Source organism: Ctenopharyngodon idella, chromosome 12 (genome assembly GCF_019924925.1).
Source record: "Ctenopharyngodon idella isolate HZGC_01 chromosome 12, HZGC01, whole genome shotgun sequence".
Classification (NCBI taxonomy): domain Eukaryota; kingdom Metazoa; phylum Chordata; class Actinopteri; order Cypriniformes; family Xenocyprididae; genus Ctenopharyngodon; species Ctenopharyngodon idella.
In genome coordinates, this window is record NC_067231.1 from 6,949,733 (window position 1) to 6,966,853 (window position 17,121).

General features: G+C 36.4%; 1 protein-coding gene across 3 annotated transcripts in view; it reads left to right on the forward strand.

Annotated features, from left to right (window-relative positions):
* myof (myoferlin) overlaps positions 1-17,121 on the forward strand; it is a 44,636-nt gene that overhangs the window by 18,918 nt on the left and 8,597 nt on the right. For 2 of the 3 annotated variants that reach the window (XM_051915737.1, XM_051915738.1), the window contains 19 exons: positions 6,640-6,749; positions 6,920-7,112; positions 7,268-7,423; positions 7,519-7,650; positions 7,728-7,891; positions 9,363-9,477; positions 9,695-9,797; positions 10,748-10,887; positions 10,968-11,138; positions 11,231-11,333; positions 11,603-11,680; positions 11,788-11,969; positions 12,269-12,427; positions 12,524-12,625; positions 12,832-12,993; positions 13,168-13,333; positions 14,876-14,952; positions 15,958-15,966; positions 16,100-16,198. In XM_051915737.1, coding sequence (XP_051771697.1) covers positions 6,640-6,749; positions 6,920-7,112; positions 7,268-7,423; positions 7,519-7,650; positions 7,728-7,891; positions 9,363-9,477; positions 9,695-9,797; positions 10,748-10,887; positions 10,968-11,138; positions 11,231-11,333; positions 11,603-11,680; positions 11,788-11,969; positions 12,269-12,427; positions 12,524-12,625; positions 12,832-12,993; positions 13,168-13,333; positions 14,876-14,952; positions 15,958-15,966; positions 16,100-16,198 — 2,421 coding nt within the window. Of the gene's footprint in view, positions 1-6,639; positions 6,750-6,919; positions 7,113-7,267; positions 7,424-7,518; positions 7,651-7,727; positions 7,892-9,362; positions 9,478-9,694; positions 9,798-10,747; positions 10,888-10,967; positions 11,139-11,230; positions 11,334-11,602; positions 11,681-11,787; positions 11,970-12,268; positions 12,428-12,523; positions 12,626-12,831; positions 12,994-13,167; positions 13,334-14,875; positions 14,953-15,061; positions 15,119-15,957; positions 15,967-16,099; positions 16,199-17,121 lie in introns of all 3 variants that reach the window. The other variant, XM_051915739.1, reaches the window with a different exon arrangement.

A 17,121-nucleotide genomic window follows, 5' to 3' on the forward strand; every position in this document is an offset into this window, starting at 1 on the left:
TGCAACATGCTTTCTTCACCCTTATTGTTAACCTTTGTGATTGGTTACAAACATCAAACTCAAACCTGACTTCACAACTGTTGCTTAGTCATCTTATCTTATAACAAACGAAGGAAGTATTGCAGTTACTTCATTTTTTATAACCATTCAAGCATATATGGCTTAAACTTAAAAGAAAGCAAATAACATTGAAACACGTAAATAGCAATATCAATTTCCAAAACACTCCCTTCTTGCTATTTCCTGGTTCAATCGATAACATTTATCAACCTTTCACTTTGATCCAAAATTTTCCCTTTTTTGGCTTCAACACATCTTATCATCACTATATCCCTTAACATTTCATTTTGGGGCCAATTTTCTGTACTCTGCTTAACAATGGTAAGGTACTGTAAAAAACTTTGCCACAATAGTGATGCATCAGTTATTTCATGCTGGCATGCTCCTATGTGCTCTCTCTTTGGATATATCCTTTGGATATCTGTCATTGTGAGGACAAATAAAGGTACGGCCTCTTCCAACTCCCACACTTTTTACAGTGTCCAATGGTTTGGATTTGGGTCTGTAGCAAGACCTTGGCCGCCACCTCCTTTCTGGGGCTCTGCCTCTTCCACACATTTCAAGCAATGCCTCTGAGATAAAACGTTCCATTTTCTTTTAAAATGCTTAGAATTTAATCGCGCGTCAATTTCGCGTCAGACGCGTCTAGTTGGACGCTTGAACATTTTGAGTTTACTCGCTTCATTCGCGTGTGAAATTGACTTCACAATAGACGCGAATTCGCGTCATGAGAGGGGCTCTCCTGCTCCTTTATGTGTCCCAGGCTCTTCCACTTCTTTCGGCACACTTCTTCTGAATAAACACAACTCGTCAGCGGGAAAATAGTTGTAAATTACAGCGAATAAGATCAGTTTGCCAGCTTTAGCTAGCTTGTAGTCTCAATGTGTGTGTGTGTGTGTGTGTGTGTGTGTGTGTGTGTGTGTGTGTGTGTGTGTGTGTATGTATGTATGTATGTATGTACAGGTGCTGGTCATATAATTAGAATATCGTAAAAAACTTCATTTTTTTTATTGTAAATTATTTTAAAAAATGAAACTTTCATATATTCTAGATTCCCTACATGTAAAGTAAAACATTTCAAAAGTTTGTTTTTTTTTAAATTTGTTGATTAGAGCGTACAGCTAATGAAAGTCCAAAATCCAGTATCTCAAAATATTAGAATACTTACATTTGATTTTCATTAAATGACCATCCCTACAGTATAAATTCCGGGTATCTTTTGTTCTTTGAAACCACACTAATGGGGAAGACTGCTGACTTGGCAATGGTCCAGGAGACAATCATTGACACCCTCCACAAAGAGAGTAAGTCACAGAAGGTCATTACTGAATGGGGTGGCTGTTTACAGAGTGATGTATCAAAGCATATTAAATGCAAAGTTGACTGGAAGGAAGAAATTGGGTAGGCAAAGGTGCACAAGCAACAGGGATGACCGCAAGCTTGAGAATACTGTCAAGTAAAGCCGATTCAAACACTTGGGAGAGCTTCACAATGAGTAGAATGAAGCCGGAGTCAGCGCATCAAGAGTCACCACACTCAGACATCTTCAGGAAAAGGACTACCAAGAGACACTTCTGAACCAGAGACAACGTCAGAAGCATCTTACCTGGGCTAAGGAGAAAAAGAACTGGACAGTGAACAGTGGTCGAAAGTCCTCTTTTCAGATAAAAGTAAATTTTGCATTTCATGTTGAAATCATGGTCCCAGAGTCTGAAGGAAGACTGGAGAGGCACAGAATCCAAGCTGCTTGAAGTCTAGTGTGAAGTTTCTGAAGTCAGTAATGATTTGGGGGGGCCGTGACGTCTGCTGGTGTTGGTCCATTGTGTTTTATCAAGTGCAAAGTCAATGCAGCCATCTTCCAGGAGATTTTGGAGCACTTTATGCTTCCATCTGCTGACAAGCTTTATGGAGATGCTGATTTCCTTTTCCAGCAGGACTTTAGCACCTGCCCACAGTGCAAAAACCACTTCCAAGTGGTTTGCTGACCATGATATTACTGTGCTTTATTGGCCAGCCAATATGCCTGACCTGAATCTATGGGATATTTTCAAGAGAAAGATGAGAAACAGTCGATCCAACAATATACAGATGATCTGAAGGCTCAATAGTGCCTCAGCAGTGCCACAGGCTGATCACTTCCATGCCACACTTCACTGATGCAGTAATTTGTGCTAGGAGCAAGTCATTTGCTGTAATATGTCCTGCCGATCAAGTATTGAATGCACAAAAGAACATACTTTAAAGAACTTGAACTTTTCTGTTTTGCAAATCCATTTTTTGATTGATCTTAGGAAATATTCTAATATTTTGAAATACTGGATTTTGGACTTTCATGAGCTGTACGCTCTAATCATCAAATTTTAAAAAAAAACTTTTGAAATGTTTTACTTTACATGTAGGGAATCTAGAATATATGAAAGTTTCAATTTTAAAAATAATTTATAATAAAAAAATGAACTTTTTGATGATATTCTAATTATATGACCAGCACCTGTATGTGTATATATATATATATATATATATATATATATATATATATATATATATATATATATATATATATATATATATATATATAAATAGCTCAAATTGAGTAAAGACCGTTTTTTATAACTTACTAGATTGTCCGACCTCCTCACTCACTTTATTTCAAGCAAGATCCTTTCTGTAAAAGTATGAAGATGTACAGCGGCGATGATTTTGTCCTCTATTGTTGTTTGGGATTTCTGCCTCAGCTCGCTACGTCATGTCACTACTAGAGCAAGCTCCTGATTGGTTAACGCTGCGCAAATTTTCGCCAAAGTTCAGATTTTTCAACTCGGGCGTCTAGGGCGTCAGACGCGTGAACGCTCAATTCGCGCCATGCCATTCGCGCGTCAACGGCCAATTCGCGCTGCAGGACATCTAGACGCGCGTTTACATTGACTTAACATGTAAATCAGACGCCCCAGACGCGTTCGGTGTGAACGCAGCATTACAGTACCTTACATGTAAAGCACATACAAAGACTTTTATTCATTCAACCCCTCATACAGTATTTGTTAACTCACACTATAAGTCATTTCAGAATTCACTGCTTCTCCTTTTTCAAGATTCTATTACATCATAATTACAATTGAGCTAGGTTATTGCTAGACAGTCACAGTAACTTGTACAATTTTCTTTTTTTTTTTCTTGTCTACAACCCAGGGTTCCCACGCGCCTTGAAAGTACGTGGATTTCAGACACATGAATTCAAGGCCTGGAAAGTACTTGAAAACAAATATTGGTCCTTGAAAGTGCTTGAATTAAATTTGAAATCAATTTTGTGAAAATTACAACACGCCCCTCTTAGTCCAAGTATATTTGTTTTGGAATATTATTTTACGATCAGTGTCCGAGTGTTTTCCATTGCGGTACTTCCCAATGCTTTGTTATTAGGCGGGGTTTGGACATTTGAGCAGCTGTGCCACATGCTGTGTCCGAAATGAACATTCTTATAGGGGTGTGCGAATATGATCGTGGACTATTAAAAGGTCTCCACGATCTGCTTTTGAAGAAATATCGTTGTATCGTGCTATAGTGCTTTCTGTCAGTTGCAGTCCTGGCGCCTCCGTCTCAGTACTGTGTAGTACAAAGCAACATACATTCACATCACATGTTAAACAGCGGTAGAGTTATACTCACGGAACACTGCAGTTATTCACAATCACAAAAGTGTATTATTTGCATGCGTTTTAAAGCCTTGCTGGTTAAACATTTTATCTGCGTGCTGGTTTGACAGTGACACGTGCTTTTCGGAGCGGATACACCCGAAGCTTGCACACTCTAAAAGCCTGTCAAACACTGCATTTGCTGGACAGAGTTATCATTCGCATTTTATTCTGCTAATACTGTCAAATACACACAAAGTTTACACCATTGGTTAAGTGTGAACGTGAAAGTTTAACAGTTGAGAGAAAATCGAATGCGTGTCAATACATTAGATGCGCGCATGAGCCTTAAAGGGACAGACAACACATGCTGCGACTTGTCCTTAAAGGGATAGTTCAACCAAAAAAATGTTATTTCTTTATTTACTCACTCTAAAGTTGTTCCAAACCTGTATTAATTTTGAAGAACGTGGGTAACCAAACATTTGCTAGTACCCATTGACATCCATAGTATTTTCTTTCCTACTATTCTTCAAAAAAATGTATGTTCAACAGAAGAAATTTATTCAGGTTTATTCGGGCCCCTAAAAGCATCATATATGTTGTAACTAAAGGTGTAATACCTTTTGTTCCCAACATTGCATTTACACCTATTATTGCTCCTATTATCCATTAAGTTAAGCTATCAATCTCCATGTTATCCTTCTTCTGTTTATACAATTTTTTTGTTATATGATTTTTACATGTTCTTGATGTGTTTGATAGCATTCATGTTTTTCTCTAGGACCTACACATATTCTATCCCACTTTTCCTATGTCAAATCCATATTTTTCTAATTTGAGTAATGTTAAATATATTTACCTTCTCAATCTACATTTTTCCATTGTGTAATTTCCTATTGTGAAAATGTTCACTATTTCTGGACATTTGCTACATTTTATCCAAAGTAGATTTATTGCAATTTAGTACTTTCAGATTTACTATAATACAATTTGCAATGTCATGTACTTAAATTTGGTCCACTACAATCAATTGTGTAGCAAAATCATCTAGGGGCCGCATCTCTGTTAGGGTTACGGTCCCCATCACTAAAGTTACCAGTAATACTGGCATGGGCATGCATGGTTCTTTCAATTTTCTTATTTTTTCTTGCCCATTTTTTTTTTTTTTTTTTTTTTTTTTTTTTTCTTCCATCATCCAATTTCATAAATCCTGAAAAATAAAAACAAAACAATTAATTAATAGGAGTTTTCCGGGGACCCCCTCCATCCCCTATTTCAACTGAGTCATTTCTGACTCAAGAATAACTCTGCACGTTATTCCCGAGCCAGTTCCATTTCGACCGCACAGATGTGGTATTTCAAGTTCTATTCTATTTATTTAATCTTCTATTCCTGTACGACATCTTGACATCCAGGAATAATCTAATATTGCTGTTGCTTAGCTGTCTTAGATAATTTTCATTATCTAGGCACATACTTGTTGCATTTCTTCAACTGCTTACAAGACCACAAACTTTTATTCCATGCCCACATATGCCTCCCAATTTACCAGTAATTCTAGGTTCCATGGGTAGTGTTCCTATTTCCTGGCCCTTCAGTCCTTTCTCTGGACTGAGGTCTCTGCCCTTTTAAGGCCCTTTTCTCCCATGCTCTTACTTGGTGGTCTCCCCAAGTATAAGCTTGAATCAAGATATTACTGTATTTTTTTTTTTTTTTTTTTTTTTTTTTTTCTGGGCTTTTTTTACCTGCCATAGTAGACCGTCCCCTACCACAGGTTTTTTCAACTCAAAAGCCCCTCTAGACCCTTCTCCAGGTCTCGCGGGTAGCGATCCCGTTTCTTAGCCCTTCAGTCCTTTCTCTGGACTGGAATATACTACTTCCCTCTGGACTAGTATTTGACCGAATCCTTTCTGGATTGGTCTATGTGGGTCTTACAGGTAGCTCTTTAATGTGGTTTCTAAACGTTCAACTTGAAATTCAAACTTCAAGCCACGCACTTTGGGTGCCATGTTAGCCGGTGTGACCGTTTATAGTACACCTTTTAACCCTAGGATTATTCAGGTTGGGTAAGGTTAGTCAAATCTAGCCTAAACCATAAAGTACTCACCAGCCAGCAGGTTGAAGTCCTTCAGGATTGACGTAGAAGACTACCTTGTGGTTGTTCTTTATTGAGGCTCAGTTCGTAGTTATAAGTAAAGTCTCACGGAAGGCAATCGTAACCATAAAAATACCTCTTTTATTGGTTATAATACAAAGCAGTTAATGCAAAATAAAACAAAATAAAACTTAAATCAGCTTAAGCTAAAAAGCTCTATAACCTAGCTTTATCCAGCAATATTGGAGATGCCGTTAAGTGTCCCTCGTTAGGATATCAGGTGTCCTTCTACACTTAATGCAGGCAGCATCTGAGGAGGCATTTTACTTCTCAGACTTTTATACTACTTTTTGGGAAATTCCAGCTTCATATAACTCATCAATTGATCAATGACTTGTATGATCCAATCTTCCTGTTCTAGGTGTATGGTTCTCTGTATCTTTTGCTTACTAAACCGGATGTCCTTCCTCTTCGTTTACGCTGTTGTCTTCTTCTAGCACTCTTCCTCTTCTTCACTGAAGTCTTCATCTGGCTCACTTCCACTTGAGGTTGCAACATGCTCTCTTCACCCTTATTGTTAACCTTTGTTGTCGGTTACAAACGTCAAACTCAAAAACGTAACTTTCACAACTGTTGCTTAGTCATCTTATAACAAACAAAGGAAGTATTGCAGTTACTTAATTTCATAATCATTCAAGCATATAACTTATATATATATAACTTAAAAGCAAGCAAATAACAACATTGAAACAGGTAAATAGCAATAGCAATATCAATATCAATTTCCAAAACAGTATATAATTCTTTCTTTGTGAACCAAACTTTTTTATACGATTCCTCCTTTTGCAGCAAACAAACCTCAATATATTAAAGTCTGCAGTGCTGTCCAAAGCTACAGATGCAAGACTAGTAGAAATCTGGTTGAAGCTCATCAATCAGTTAATGGAAGATATCAGCAGGTAATGTCCACTTTAGGTCCTATTTAGATCAACTTTAGATCAACAGTCATCAATACATTGTTAAATGTTGTCTGTTGAAATATGGGAGATTTTCTTGTATGTAGGGCAAAGAGAAAGTGTTTTATTTGTGCCATGCATGTTTTAACTAATACAAACTACTGTGTACTAAGTATCAAAATTCCTGACCTGGAGGGAAAGCCAAATCTCACAACCCTGGATATTCAGATAAAGAAGTTGCGGGACAGTGCTCTGAAGAGCATCATGGAGGGGGCCAAACACTTGTTTGAGGAGGCCACAGATGTTAATAATTGCTTGAGCATCATTGAAGGCTGGCTCGACAAACTCAAGCAACTGGCAGAGGAGGTATGTTTTAATTTGTGTAAGAATGGAAATGCAATTAGGTATACACAGAGATTTCTTTTTTAAACTAATCCATACTAATTGGTCGATTTAGGTGCTAATTTTTGTTAATCAGACTTAAATTAATTCACGTTTAAACATAATTTAAATCAACATAGCCTCAGAACAGCATGCCTGATGTGATCATCTGGATGTTGAGAGGAGAGAAGAGGGTAGCATACACCCGCATCCCAGCCTATCAAGTGCTCTATTCATCCTACTGTGAGCAGGCATGTGGCCAATACTGCGGAAAGACTCAGACTGTCTTTATGCAGGTTTGTACCATGCTGCTTTTCAAACACAAGGCATAAAACATATTTAAACTGCTTTATTAAATGTGCTGTATCCCATGATGACTGTTTCCTAACAGTATCCCATGGACATCAAAAAAGGTTTGAAGATTCCCGTCCAGATACGTGTGAACATGTGGCTTGGGCTGGCAACAGAAGAAAAAAAGTTTAATAATTATGCTGAGGGGATGTTCAATGTATTTGCAGAACTGGTAAAGATTTTTTTTTTATGCTTTGAGGTCTGGAGAGATGCAGTCATGAATTTGGAGCTAATAATGTTTATTTACAGTATGAGAACCAGGCTCAGGTTTTGGGAAAATGGGGCACCACCGGTCTGCTAAATCGCAGCAAGTTCTCTGATGTCACAGGCAAAGTTAAGCTGAAGCATGAGCACTTTATGCCCCCTGTTGGCTGGGAGTGGGAAGGTGATTGGCTTGTTGATCCAGAGAAAAAGTGAGTTGTCCACCACCCTCAACAATTTTGAGGGTGCAAATTTTTTTTTTAATTGCTAAAATTCGTTGCAGAATAGCCATTTCTGTGTCTGTTCAGACTGTCACAAACATTTGCATGCCATTAATGTGACAGTTCTGCTGAAAGTTGGTAACTTTTTACATTTGTTAATATGGATTTACCGATAACGATAACTAGGTTGGACAACGCTGGCCGACAGCCGATTAATCAACTGATCATTTTTTTAAATGGAAACTGAATGAAAACAAACATAACACATAAAATTGTGCTTAACTTTATTACAAAAATTGAAAAATAGTACTGAACCATTAACCATTACTGTACTTTTAAATATAAAAAATATTAATATTATACCTTGATCATTCATGTTAGTTCATAGTGCATTAACTAAAGTTAGGAGATACAACTTTAAAATGTATTAGCAAATTTTGAAATTAACAATGAGCTTTTATTAACCTTAGTTAATGTTACAAATGGACTCTTATTGTAAACTGTTACCATTTCATATAAATCCAAAAGTTATGCTTAAAGATAGCCATCTTTAAATATCTACTCAAAGGCCATATTGAAATTAGACACACGTAAGTTGTATGCACACTCTCACACTTTATTTCTTATTTGTTTCTTTCTGTCAGTTGCATGACGATGCAGTTTGCGTTCTCATGTCACTAGCTTTAAATATGCAACTTCACTGCATAAAGAATGCATAAAAGTGACCAGCTGGATATAAACTAATGCAAATAGATGGTAACAATTATAACATTAAACATTTGGGTCGGGCTTGCATGTGTTTAGTCACATTGTTTACTACTAATGTTAGCATCCTCTCAGCCTCATTGGCAAACATACTGCTGTTCTCTACTAATGCAGCATCTAGTCAACAAACTAATTACTTTATATGAAAACATGTACAATAGTATACTGTATACATTCCGTTTCATTGTCTGTTTTAAATCCGCATCTGAAGTGTCCCGCTCCGTGCTGCATGCAGTCTCATGTGTCAAAGCAAACTCCACAAGGCGTCAGTGTCATTATACAGTACGATCACTAAAAATGATCAATCAATAACCGATTGTTCAAGCAAGCTTAATGTAAAGTGATTTGTGTACTGTAGTATCCGGGGTAACCGTTGTATTTCTGCTTTTCTTTAAGTTTGATTGTTCATTAAGCCCATATGCCTTTTTTTTTTTTTTTTTTTTTTTTTTTTTTTATAAATACACATCAGTCTGAACACGTGAATATCAGACCAAATTTTAGTGCCATTTGTGTGAACAGGATTTTAGTCCCACACTTTTTACTCTATAGCCTTTACCCAATAACAATGCCTGGGAAACCTACCACAACACCTAGCTTCATAATGGCAAGTTTTGCATGGACAACCACCACTCATATTTCCTTCAGAAATAGTTATAGTTTAGTCATTATATTGTATTTTTCTTGGGTGGATGGGTAGTCTGCTGAACGAGGCTGATGCTGGACACACAGAGTTCGTGGATGAGGTCTATGAGAACGAGACACGGTTCCCAGGAGGAGAATGGAAGCTTGCAGCGGAGCCGTACACTGATGTGGTAAAAGCATCTGCCAGACTTTCTTCATATCAGATGTCTAATCAAGTCATTCATAGATTTTTTTTTTTTTTTTTTTTTTTTTTCATGATTTCTATTTGAAGAGAATCTGTAGCATTAGTACTCAATCATCTTAGAACCAAGAAAGAAAGAAAGAAAAGTTTGTAGAATCTCTCAAAAATCCTTCCATTTCTCATTATTATCCTTTTGGTATTTAAAGAATGGAGAAAAAATTCAGGGCCCTACAGAGATTGAATGCCCACCTGGCTGGAAGTGGGAGGATAACTGGAATTTTGATTGCAACCGGGCTGTCGATGAAAAAGGTGAGTCTGTCGTTGTCATTTGTTCTAAAAATATTGACTTGTGTTTCTTGCCCACTGCACCGCCTTTAAAATACCCCCCCACCAAGAAATTCAATTTAAAAAGAATTAAAATTCAGTCATTTACTCAACCGCATGTCATTCCAAACCTGTATGACTGAATTTCTTCTGTGCAACACAAAATGAGAAGTTCAGCTAAATGTTTACTGCTCTAAAATGGAGAAACAAAAACATTATAAAAGCTCAAAGTAGACTTGTGCACTATGTTTCAAGTCTCCTGAAGCCATGGCTTTATTTAAGAAACAGACTGACACTTAATTTTCTAGTCTCTTAAAATCCTGCCTTCCTCTATCGCTAACATCTGCCTCTGCTGATTCCACAGCCCACCTCCCCAGCCCTCCCCAGCTCCACCTGTCTAGATCTGCTATGGGATTTATATATACCTATTCATGCCACAGCAGTATACTGCTTATGTTCTCACAGCAGCGTGTCTGTGTAACTATTGGCAGTAGCAAGTCCATACTGTGATTGAGGTTTTTTTTTTTTTTTTTTTTTTTTTGGTTAATTATATAAAAAATATTAAATATATGTATGTAAATGTACATTGTGTGAACCAATGCTGTTAATGTCAAATCTGTCACAAAGCATCTTAATGCACTATATATGAACATAGGTAAACAAATGATATATGAAAGCTTAGTCGGAGGAGAAGATTATCACTACATAATGAGAATCACACAGAGGTCTCGTATGGCTTCAGAAGTTTTGGAATTTAGTGCACAAATCAAATGGGCTGCTTTAAGATGCTTTTATGGTATGTTTTGCCTTTTTCTGGAGCATGGCATCCACAACAGAAAGTCATATGGGTTTGAAATGACAGTGACAGAATCTTAATTTTCAGGGCATCCAAATTAAAGCTTTGGCACTTATATGATGTGTATTTGTGAGTTTAGGCTGGGAATATGGTATCACAATTCCACCTGATGATAAGCCCAAATCCTGGGGGGCAGCTGAGAAGATGTACCATGTTCATCGTCGCAGAAGAATGATCCGACCTCGCAAAAGGATTCCCGGTGTCAAAACAGCCACTGATGCAAGTGTATATTGTGCATTTTAAAAGATTCTGTTACATTGTGCCTTTATAAAATGTATTTCTAATTGTCTGACATGCAGAAGAAGGATATAGGAGATGCTGAAGGATGGGAATACTCCTCACTCATTGGCTGGAAGTTTCACAGGCAGCAGCGATCCTCTGACACGTTCCGCCGGCGGCGTTGGAGAAGGAAGATGGCACCCGCTGATCGGGTTGGAGCATCAGCCATTTTCAAACTGGAGGGGGCTCTGGTTAGCATCAAAGCTTCCTATATCTTATCCTAATAATATCCTACTTTTTATTGCCCACATAATGAGCTCTTCACTGTTGATTTGCTTGACAGGGAGTCGACACGGAATCTAAAGGTGATGAAAAAGGCACCAAAACAGAAGCTTCAGTTAAGCAGTTTGGTGCAAACACGCCAACTGTATCGTGCACATTTGACCGTGAGTTCATTAAGGACAGAGATTCCAGAAAGACATATATATATATATATATATATATATATATATATATATATATATATATATATATATATATATATATATATATATATATATATATATATAATATATATAATATATATATATATATATATATATAATATATATATATTATATATATATATATATATATATATATATATATATATATTTTTTTTTTTTTTTATTCCAGAATATCCATTTTAATAATGTTAAGCCTGACTTTCTTGCAGGATCCAACGTGTACCACTTGAGAGTCTATGTTTACCAGGCCAGAAACCTTATTGCTCTGGACAAAGACAGCTTCTCAGGTCTCATAGCAGATTTGATATTGCTGATTTGTCTTTTAAATTGAAATAATCTGGAAAAATGACCTGGCTTTTATTATAACTAAAATCATATTGGTTTAAATTTGCAGATCCATACGTCCATGTGTCGTTCTTGCATCACAGTCAAACAACAGAAACAATCAAAAGCACCTTGAACCCGACATGGGATCAGACTCTTATATTTAAAAATGTGGAAATCTATGGTGATCCCCAGTCTCTCGCCAAGAATCCACCTAGAGTGGTTATGGAAATCTTTGACAGCGATCAAGTGGTTGGTTTTATATATTTATGCTTTGACTTTACTTCACTCATTTGAAAATATTGGCTTCTCAAGGTGTCTCAGGATGCCTATTAAATTTTAAAAAATAGTTCACTATTTACAACACAAAGATTTTTTTTTTTTTTTTTTTTTTTTTGAAGAATTAAGTGAATTTTTTAAAAATTGATGACATATAAACAGAATTTGTACTTTACTGGTTAACCAGACAAATATTAGCTATTCTATATACTTGCCTTTTAGTATGCAAGTGCCATGACACTGTGAATGATTTGAATTTGTTCATCTGTTAGGGTAAAGATGAAATGCTTGGCAGAAGTACATGTGTACCTTTGGTGAAGTTGAATCCAGGTGTGGATGAATCACCTAAACTCCTCTGGGAGCCTGTAATGCACAAAAACGCTCTTGCTGGGGAGGTTCTAGTGGCTGCAGAGCTCATTTTGAAGACCAAGGTATGGTTCTTCATGGAATTTGGGTCATTTATGGCTGTTCTGTGTTTCCAATAAAAATAAAATTCTGCTTGATAATTCTAATGTTGTCTACTCTAGGGAAATGACTCTGAACTTCCCCTTGCTCCTCCTAAACGAGGAGAGAAGCTCTATATGGTTCCACAAGGGGTGCGACCGGTGGTACAGCTCACTGCCATAGAGGTCATTTTAATTTCTGTTATGTCTTTTATGGGAGTTGTTTTAAAGGGTTCATATCATGAAGAATCAAAATTTATTTAATCTGTCAAGATAATGTATAGTACATGTATAGTAGTAAAACTTCCTCTCCAGTCCAAAAAAGACCATTTATTGCATTAAAACATGCACACAAACACCAATATTTACACACTGATGTTTGATATTTGCAGGTTCTAGCTTGGGGATTGCGTAACATGAAGACGTATCAGTTGGCTCCAATAACGTCACCCAGTTTGGTGGTGGAATGCGGAGGAGAGAGAGTTCAGACAGCTGTCATCAAAAATATGAAGAAGTGCCCTAATTTCCAAGGAAATGTCCTCTTATTAAAAGTGGTGAGCATTCATCTCTACCTGTTGGAAAAAAAACATATTCATTTTTTAAAATAAATGCTACTTGCTTTGATATTTTTCTGTCTAATGCAATTACATTTGAATGTGGTTTAATTTTCCAAATGCTTTTTGAGGCCATAGACCATATACCATCAGTGTCTTGTTTTATAACTTCAGCTTCTACCCAAAGAAGAGATGTATGCTCCCCCTATAGTACTGAAAGTCATCGACCACAGACCCTTTGGACGGAAACCTGTGGTGGGTCAGTGCACTATATGTACCCTAGAAGAGTTTCGATGTGACCCTTATGTCACAGTAGCTGAAGTTGCCATGTCTTCAAAAGGTACATCCCCTTTTACACATTTTCTTTTTATCTGATTTATATACGGGGAGACAATTACGGTGTGCATAAGGTGATATCATATTGATATGCTTTAAACATTCTGGTTTGAGTTTGTTGTAAACCTTTTAACACTAACTATTAAACTTTGGCAAAAAAAAAAAAATAGGATGAGAAAATAATCCATATTACAAAAATAAAACAATGCAAATATTACTAAATGTGACATTAAAAAGTATATAAATCACTAGTTTTTCTAAAGTAACAATGTCCAGCAGCAACACCAGCAGGTAAACTTATAGCTGGACGGCGCCTCTCTCGTGCCTCTCCTGAGCCCATTGACTTTTAACAGACCCCCTAAAGTGTGCAGTGGGTTTGGTGGGGTGTAATTGTGAATGAATGGGGGAAAGTCACGTGAGAGGAGGCAATGCCTCTATCGCGCTATGATTGGATGTGATTGGTTATAATTGGCTATGAAATACATTATTGTGTCTGTAACCACAGGTTATAGAGCTTTATATATATATATATATATATATATATATATATATATATATAATATATATATAATATTAATTGAATGTCTTTGTTTCTTCTATTTGCATACTGAATTGTATATGGTTTCTTTTTTTTTTTTTTTTTTTAATGTAATGTTTATTTAAAGCTGCAGTCCGTAACTTTTTTTTTTTTTTTTTGGTTAAAAATTGTCCAAAATCAATTTTTGAGCAAGTACATAACCAGCCAGTGTTCAAAATGATCTCCTTACCTTAGCCCGGTTCACAACGGTAAGCTTGTAATAATGTTTTCTAATTCGAGTGGTACTGGTAGGCTTCCACAGGAAATTCTAAATACACGTAGTCACGCTACGCTGATGTTGTTAACATTAACAATTTGAGAACGAAGTATAACAATAATAATAATTTGCACTGTTATCATATCACACGGATGTGATATGAGCTAAGTGATCGTTAGATTTAATCATTGGTAGCGTGATTTATTGTAATTCTTTTTTTCTCAGTTGGTCAGAACCAAAGTTGCAGATTTGGCAGATGACATTTTCCAAATTCTTATTTTGGTCATACTACAATCTGTGATTCCGAAGTACAGTATCAACCTGTGCAGTGACTGACAGCCACACATTCTCCTCAAAGCATTAGATTAATCTGTGCTGAGGAGCCGTGCCGATGCACAACCCACGTAAAAATGATAATTCCGCAAATAACTGCAACTGCAGGTTTCAAACAGAGATGGTGACAAAGAGGCAAAACTTACAGACTGCAGCTTTAACCAGGAAAATGTGACATTAAGTGTAACTGGGACATTAGTGTGTGTGTGTGTGTGTGTGTGTGTGTGTGTGTGTGTGTGTGTGATATATCTGCTGAAGTGTGATGGAATGTCTTTGTTTCTTCTATTTGCATACTAAATTGTGGTTGATATTATGTCTCTCCAAAAGTCGCCTTAACACTGCTGATTTTGTGTGCAGCCTTTAAAAAATTTGAAAGAATATTTGCATTCTTGCTTTTTTTTTCTGCCATTTTCCTACAGTGTCTTTGATGGCAGCTGGTCCAAGAGACCTCCATGTAAACATTGACGACAGCAGACAGCAACTTCTAGAAGCTCAGGTACTGGTACCAAGTCACTTGGCTTTGGAGTTTGTAGGTTTAGGAACTTGAGTCTCACCTTGTGAGAGAAAAACTATGTAATGGTGATTTTTAACTTTGTGAATTTCAGTATATGTATGGCATCTCAGCTGCTGTTGACAAAATGGGCACTGCTAGTCAACTTCAAGTATGTATAGTAATAAGGCACTTAAATCAAAATGTAATTCAATTTAATTCTGAGTTAAAGGTTGAAGTGTGTAATTTCTGCAAAAAGATACCAAACCGATGCCATTGTAGTTGAGCCAGTGTGGTTATGCCTGGCTGGCTGATCAGAAAACAGATTGCAATTCTGTTTGGTGCCACTAGAGGCACTGAAATTACATACTTCAACACAAACATTAAATTTTCCCTTATACCTATATGCACAGGCTGATTGTATGAAATCTTGTACTTCTGTAATTAGAAATGGGATAAATCGAGGGAATATCTAATCAATATGTTGTGCTCAGAATGATCAATTTCATTCTGAGTTCAGGCGATTTTTGTACAGCTGACCTTCTATATGTAAAATCATACTAAAATTCATTGAAGTGTGCCGTTTAAACAATCTGTTTCTCTACTGCCTTTCTGAATTCAAAATTTGAGTGTCTGCATTTATAAGCAAATGAAATTTACCTTTATTAACTAACTTTATTGTATTGATTCATTTTAAAATGAACTCCCTTGTGTGTACTAAAGGCATTTAATAATGGAGGCTTTAAGTAGTAGTAAATTTAAAGTATTACATTTATTACTTTTATTTTAAGTTTACATTGTTTACATTCAGTTTACATTTTTAAGATAAAATCATCACTTCTTTTAAATCTTGTTACATGTTATACTGATAAAGTTGAGATTAGACTGAAACATTACATGTATGTAAAAGGTTTTCCAAGCCTAATAATAATTCATCTTAACTCTTTTTTTTTTTTTTTTTTTTTTTTCTTCTTCGTTTGTCTATTTGCACACTTCCTGGTGTTTCAACAGCGTGAGAAGGTGAGTTCTGTGATTAAATTTACACACTTTCCACTTAAGCTAAGTTTGGTCTTGGATAATGCTCTTAAATTTATCAAATGTCTATATTAGCTCTATTATGAGGATGAAACTGTCTATTTTGTTAACCTTACAGGAAAAAGAGACTGTTGATTGGTGGAGTAAGTTTTATGCTTCAATTGGAGAGAGTGAGAAATGCCGCCCATACCTTGACAAAGGTTATGACAAATTGGAAGTGAGTTGAATATTTATTAATAAATACCTAAATCCAGTCCGTTAAAACTGCTATTCTTCTGAAGCTTCTGAAGCAGATTTTCCTTATTATATGGTTATTTAGTTAGATTTTTGAATGCGTTATTCACTAGAAATCATGACGTCCGCCCTAGGTTTCCTCAGTGCGTTCATGCATTCTCATGAGAAGTACAGATGTCTCATTTGTGAACCAAATTGTTCTTTTGAATCTGGTCTTTTCAATGAATGAGTTGGTCCAGTTCTCAAAACCTGGACTGATTAAAGGCTGGAGTACACTAAACGACTTTTTTTTTCTGAACATATTTTAAAACACTAGGCATCATACACTTGCCGACTTTGCAAATAGTTCGAGTGGAAAAACTGGCCATCATACACTAAAGGACGGCTCACACACTACCAGACCTCTACTTCTATTTCCAGTCATACGAACACAGCAAACCTGTGCAGAAAAACACTTGCCTTGTTGCTAGAAGACACATGACAAATGAAAACAATACATGTTCTAAAATTGGCTCAAAATATCAAACATGTTTGATATCCTCCGACTGGATGGAATCAAACTTTGAAGCTAAAAAATTGTAGGCTGTGACCATCACACACGATACAATTTTCTGAAATCTGTTAACTCAAATCTTCAGACTGACTCTGACTTTCGGCAACTAGAATCAACTTGTCCAGACTGTAAATTGTGTAGTGTATTCCAACCTTAAGTTAACTGATTTAGTGATCTGGATGAGCGGTTAACAACTCACTTTGGAGAGAAAGATTTTCAGTGAATAACAGCTTAAATTTTGGTGTGTTACTCACACAAAGCTATTGTATGACTTCAGAATGCTTGAATCCACAAAGGTTAATTTTTACTGAAGTTCCTGTATTGTTTAGTAATTGTAACCATGTTCTTTTCTG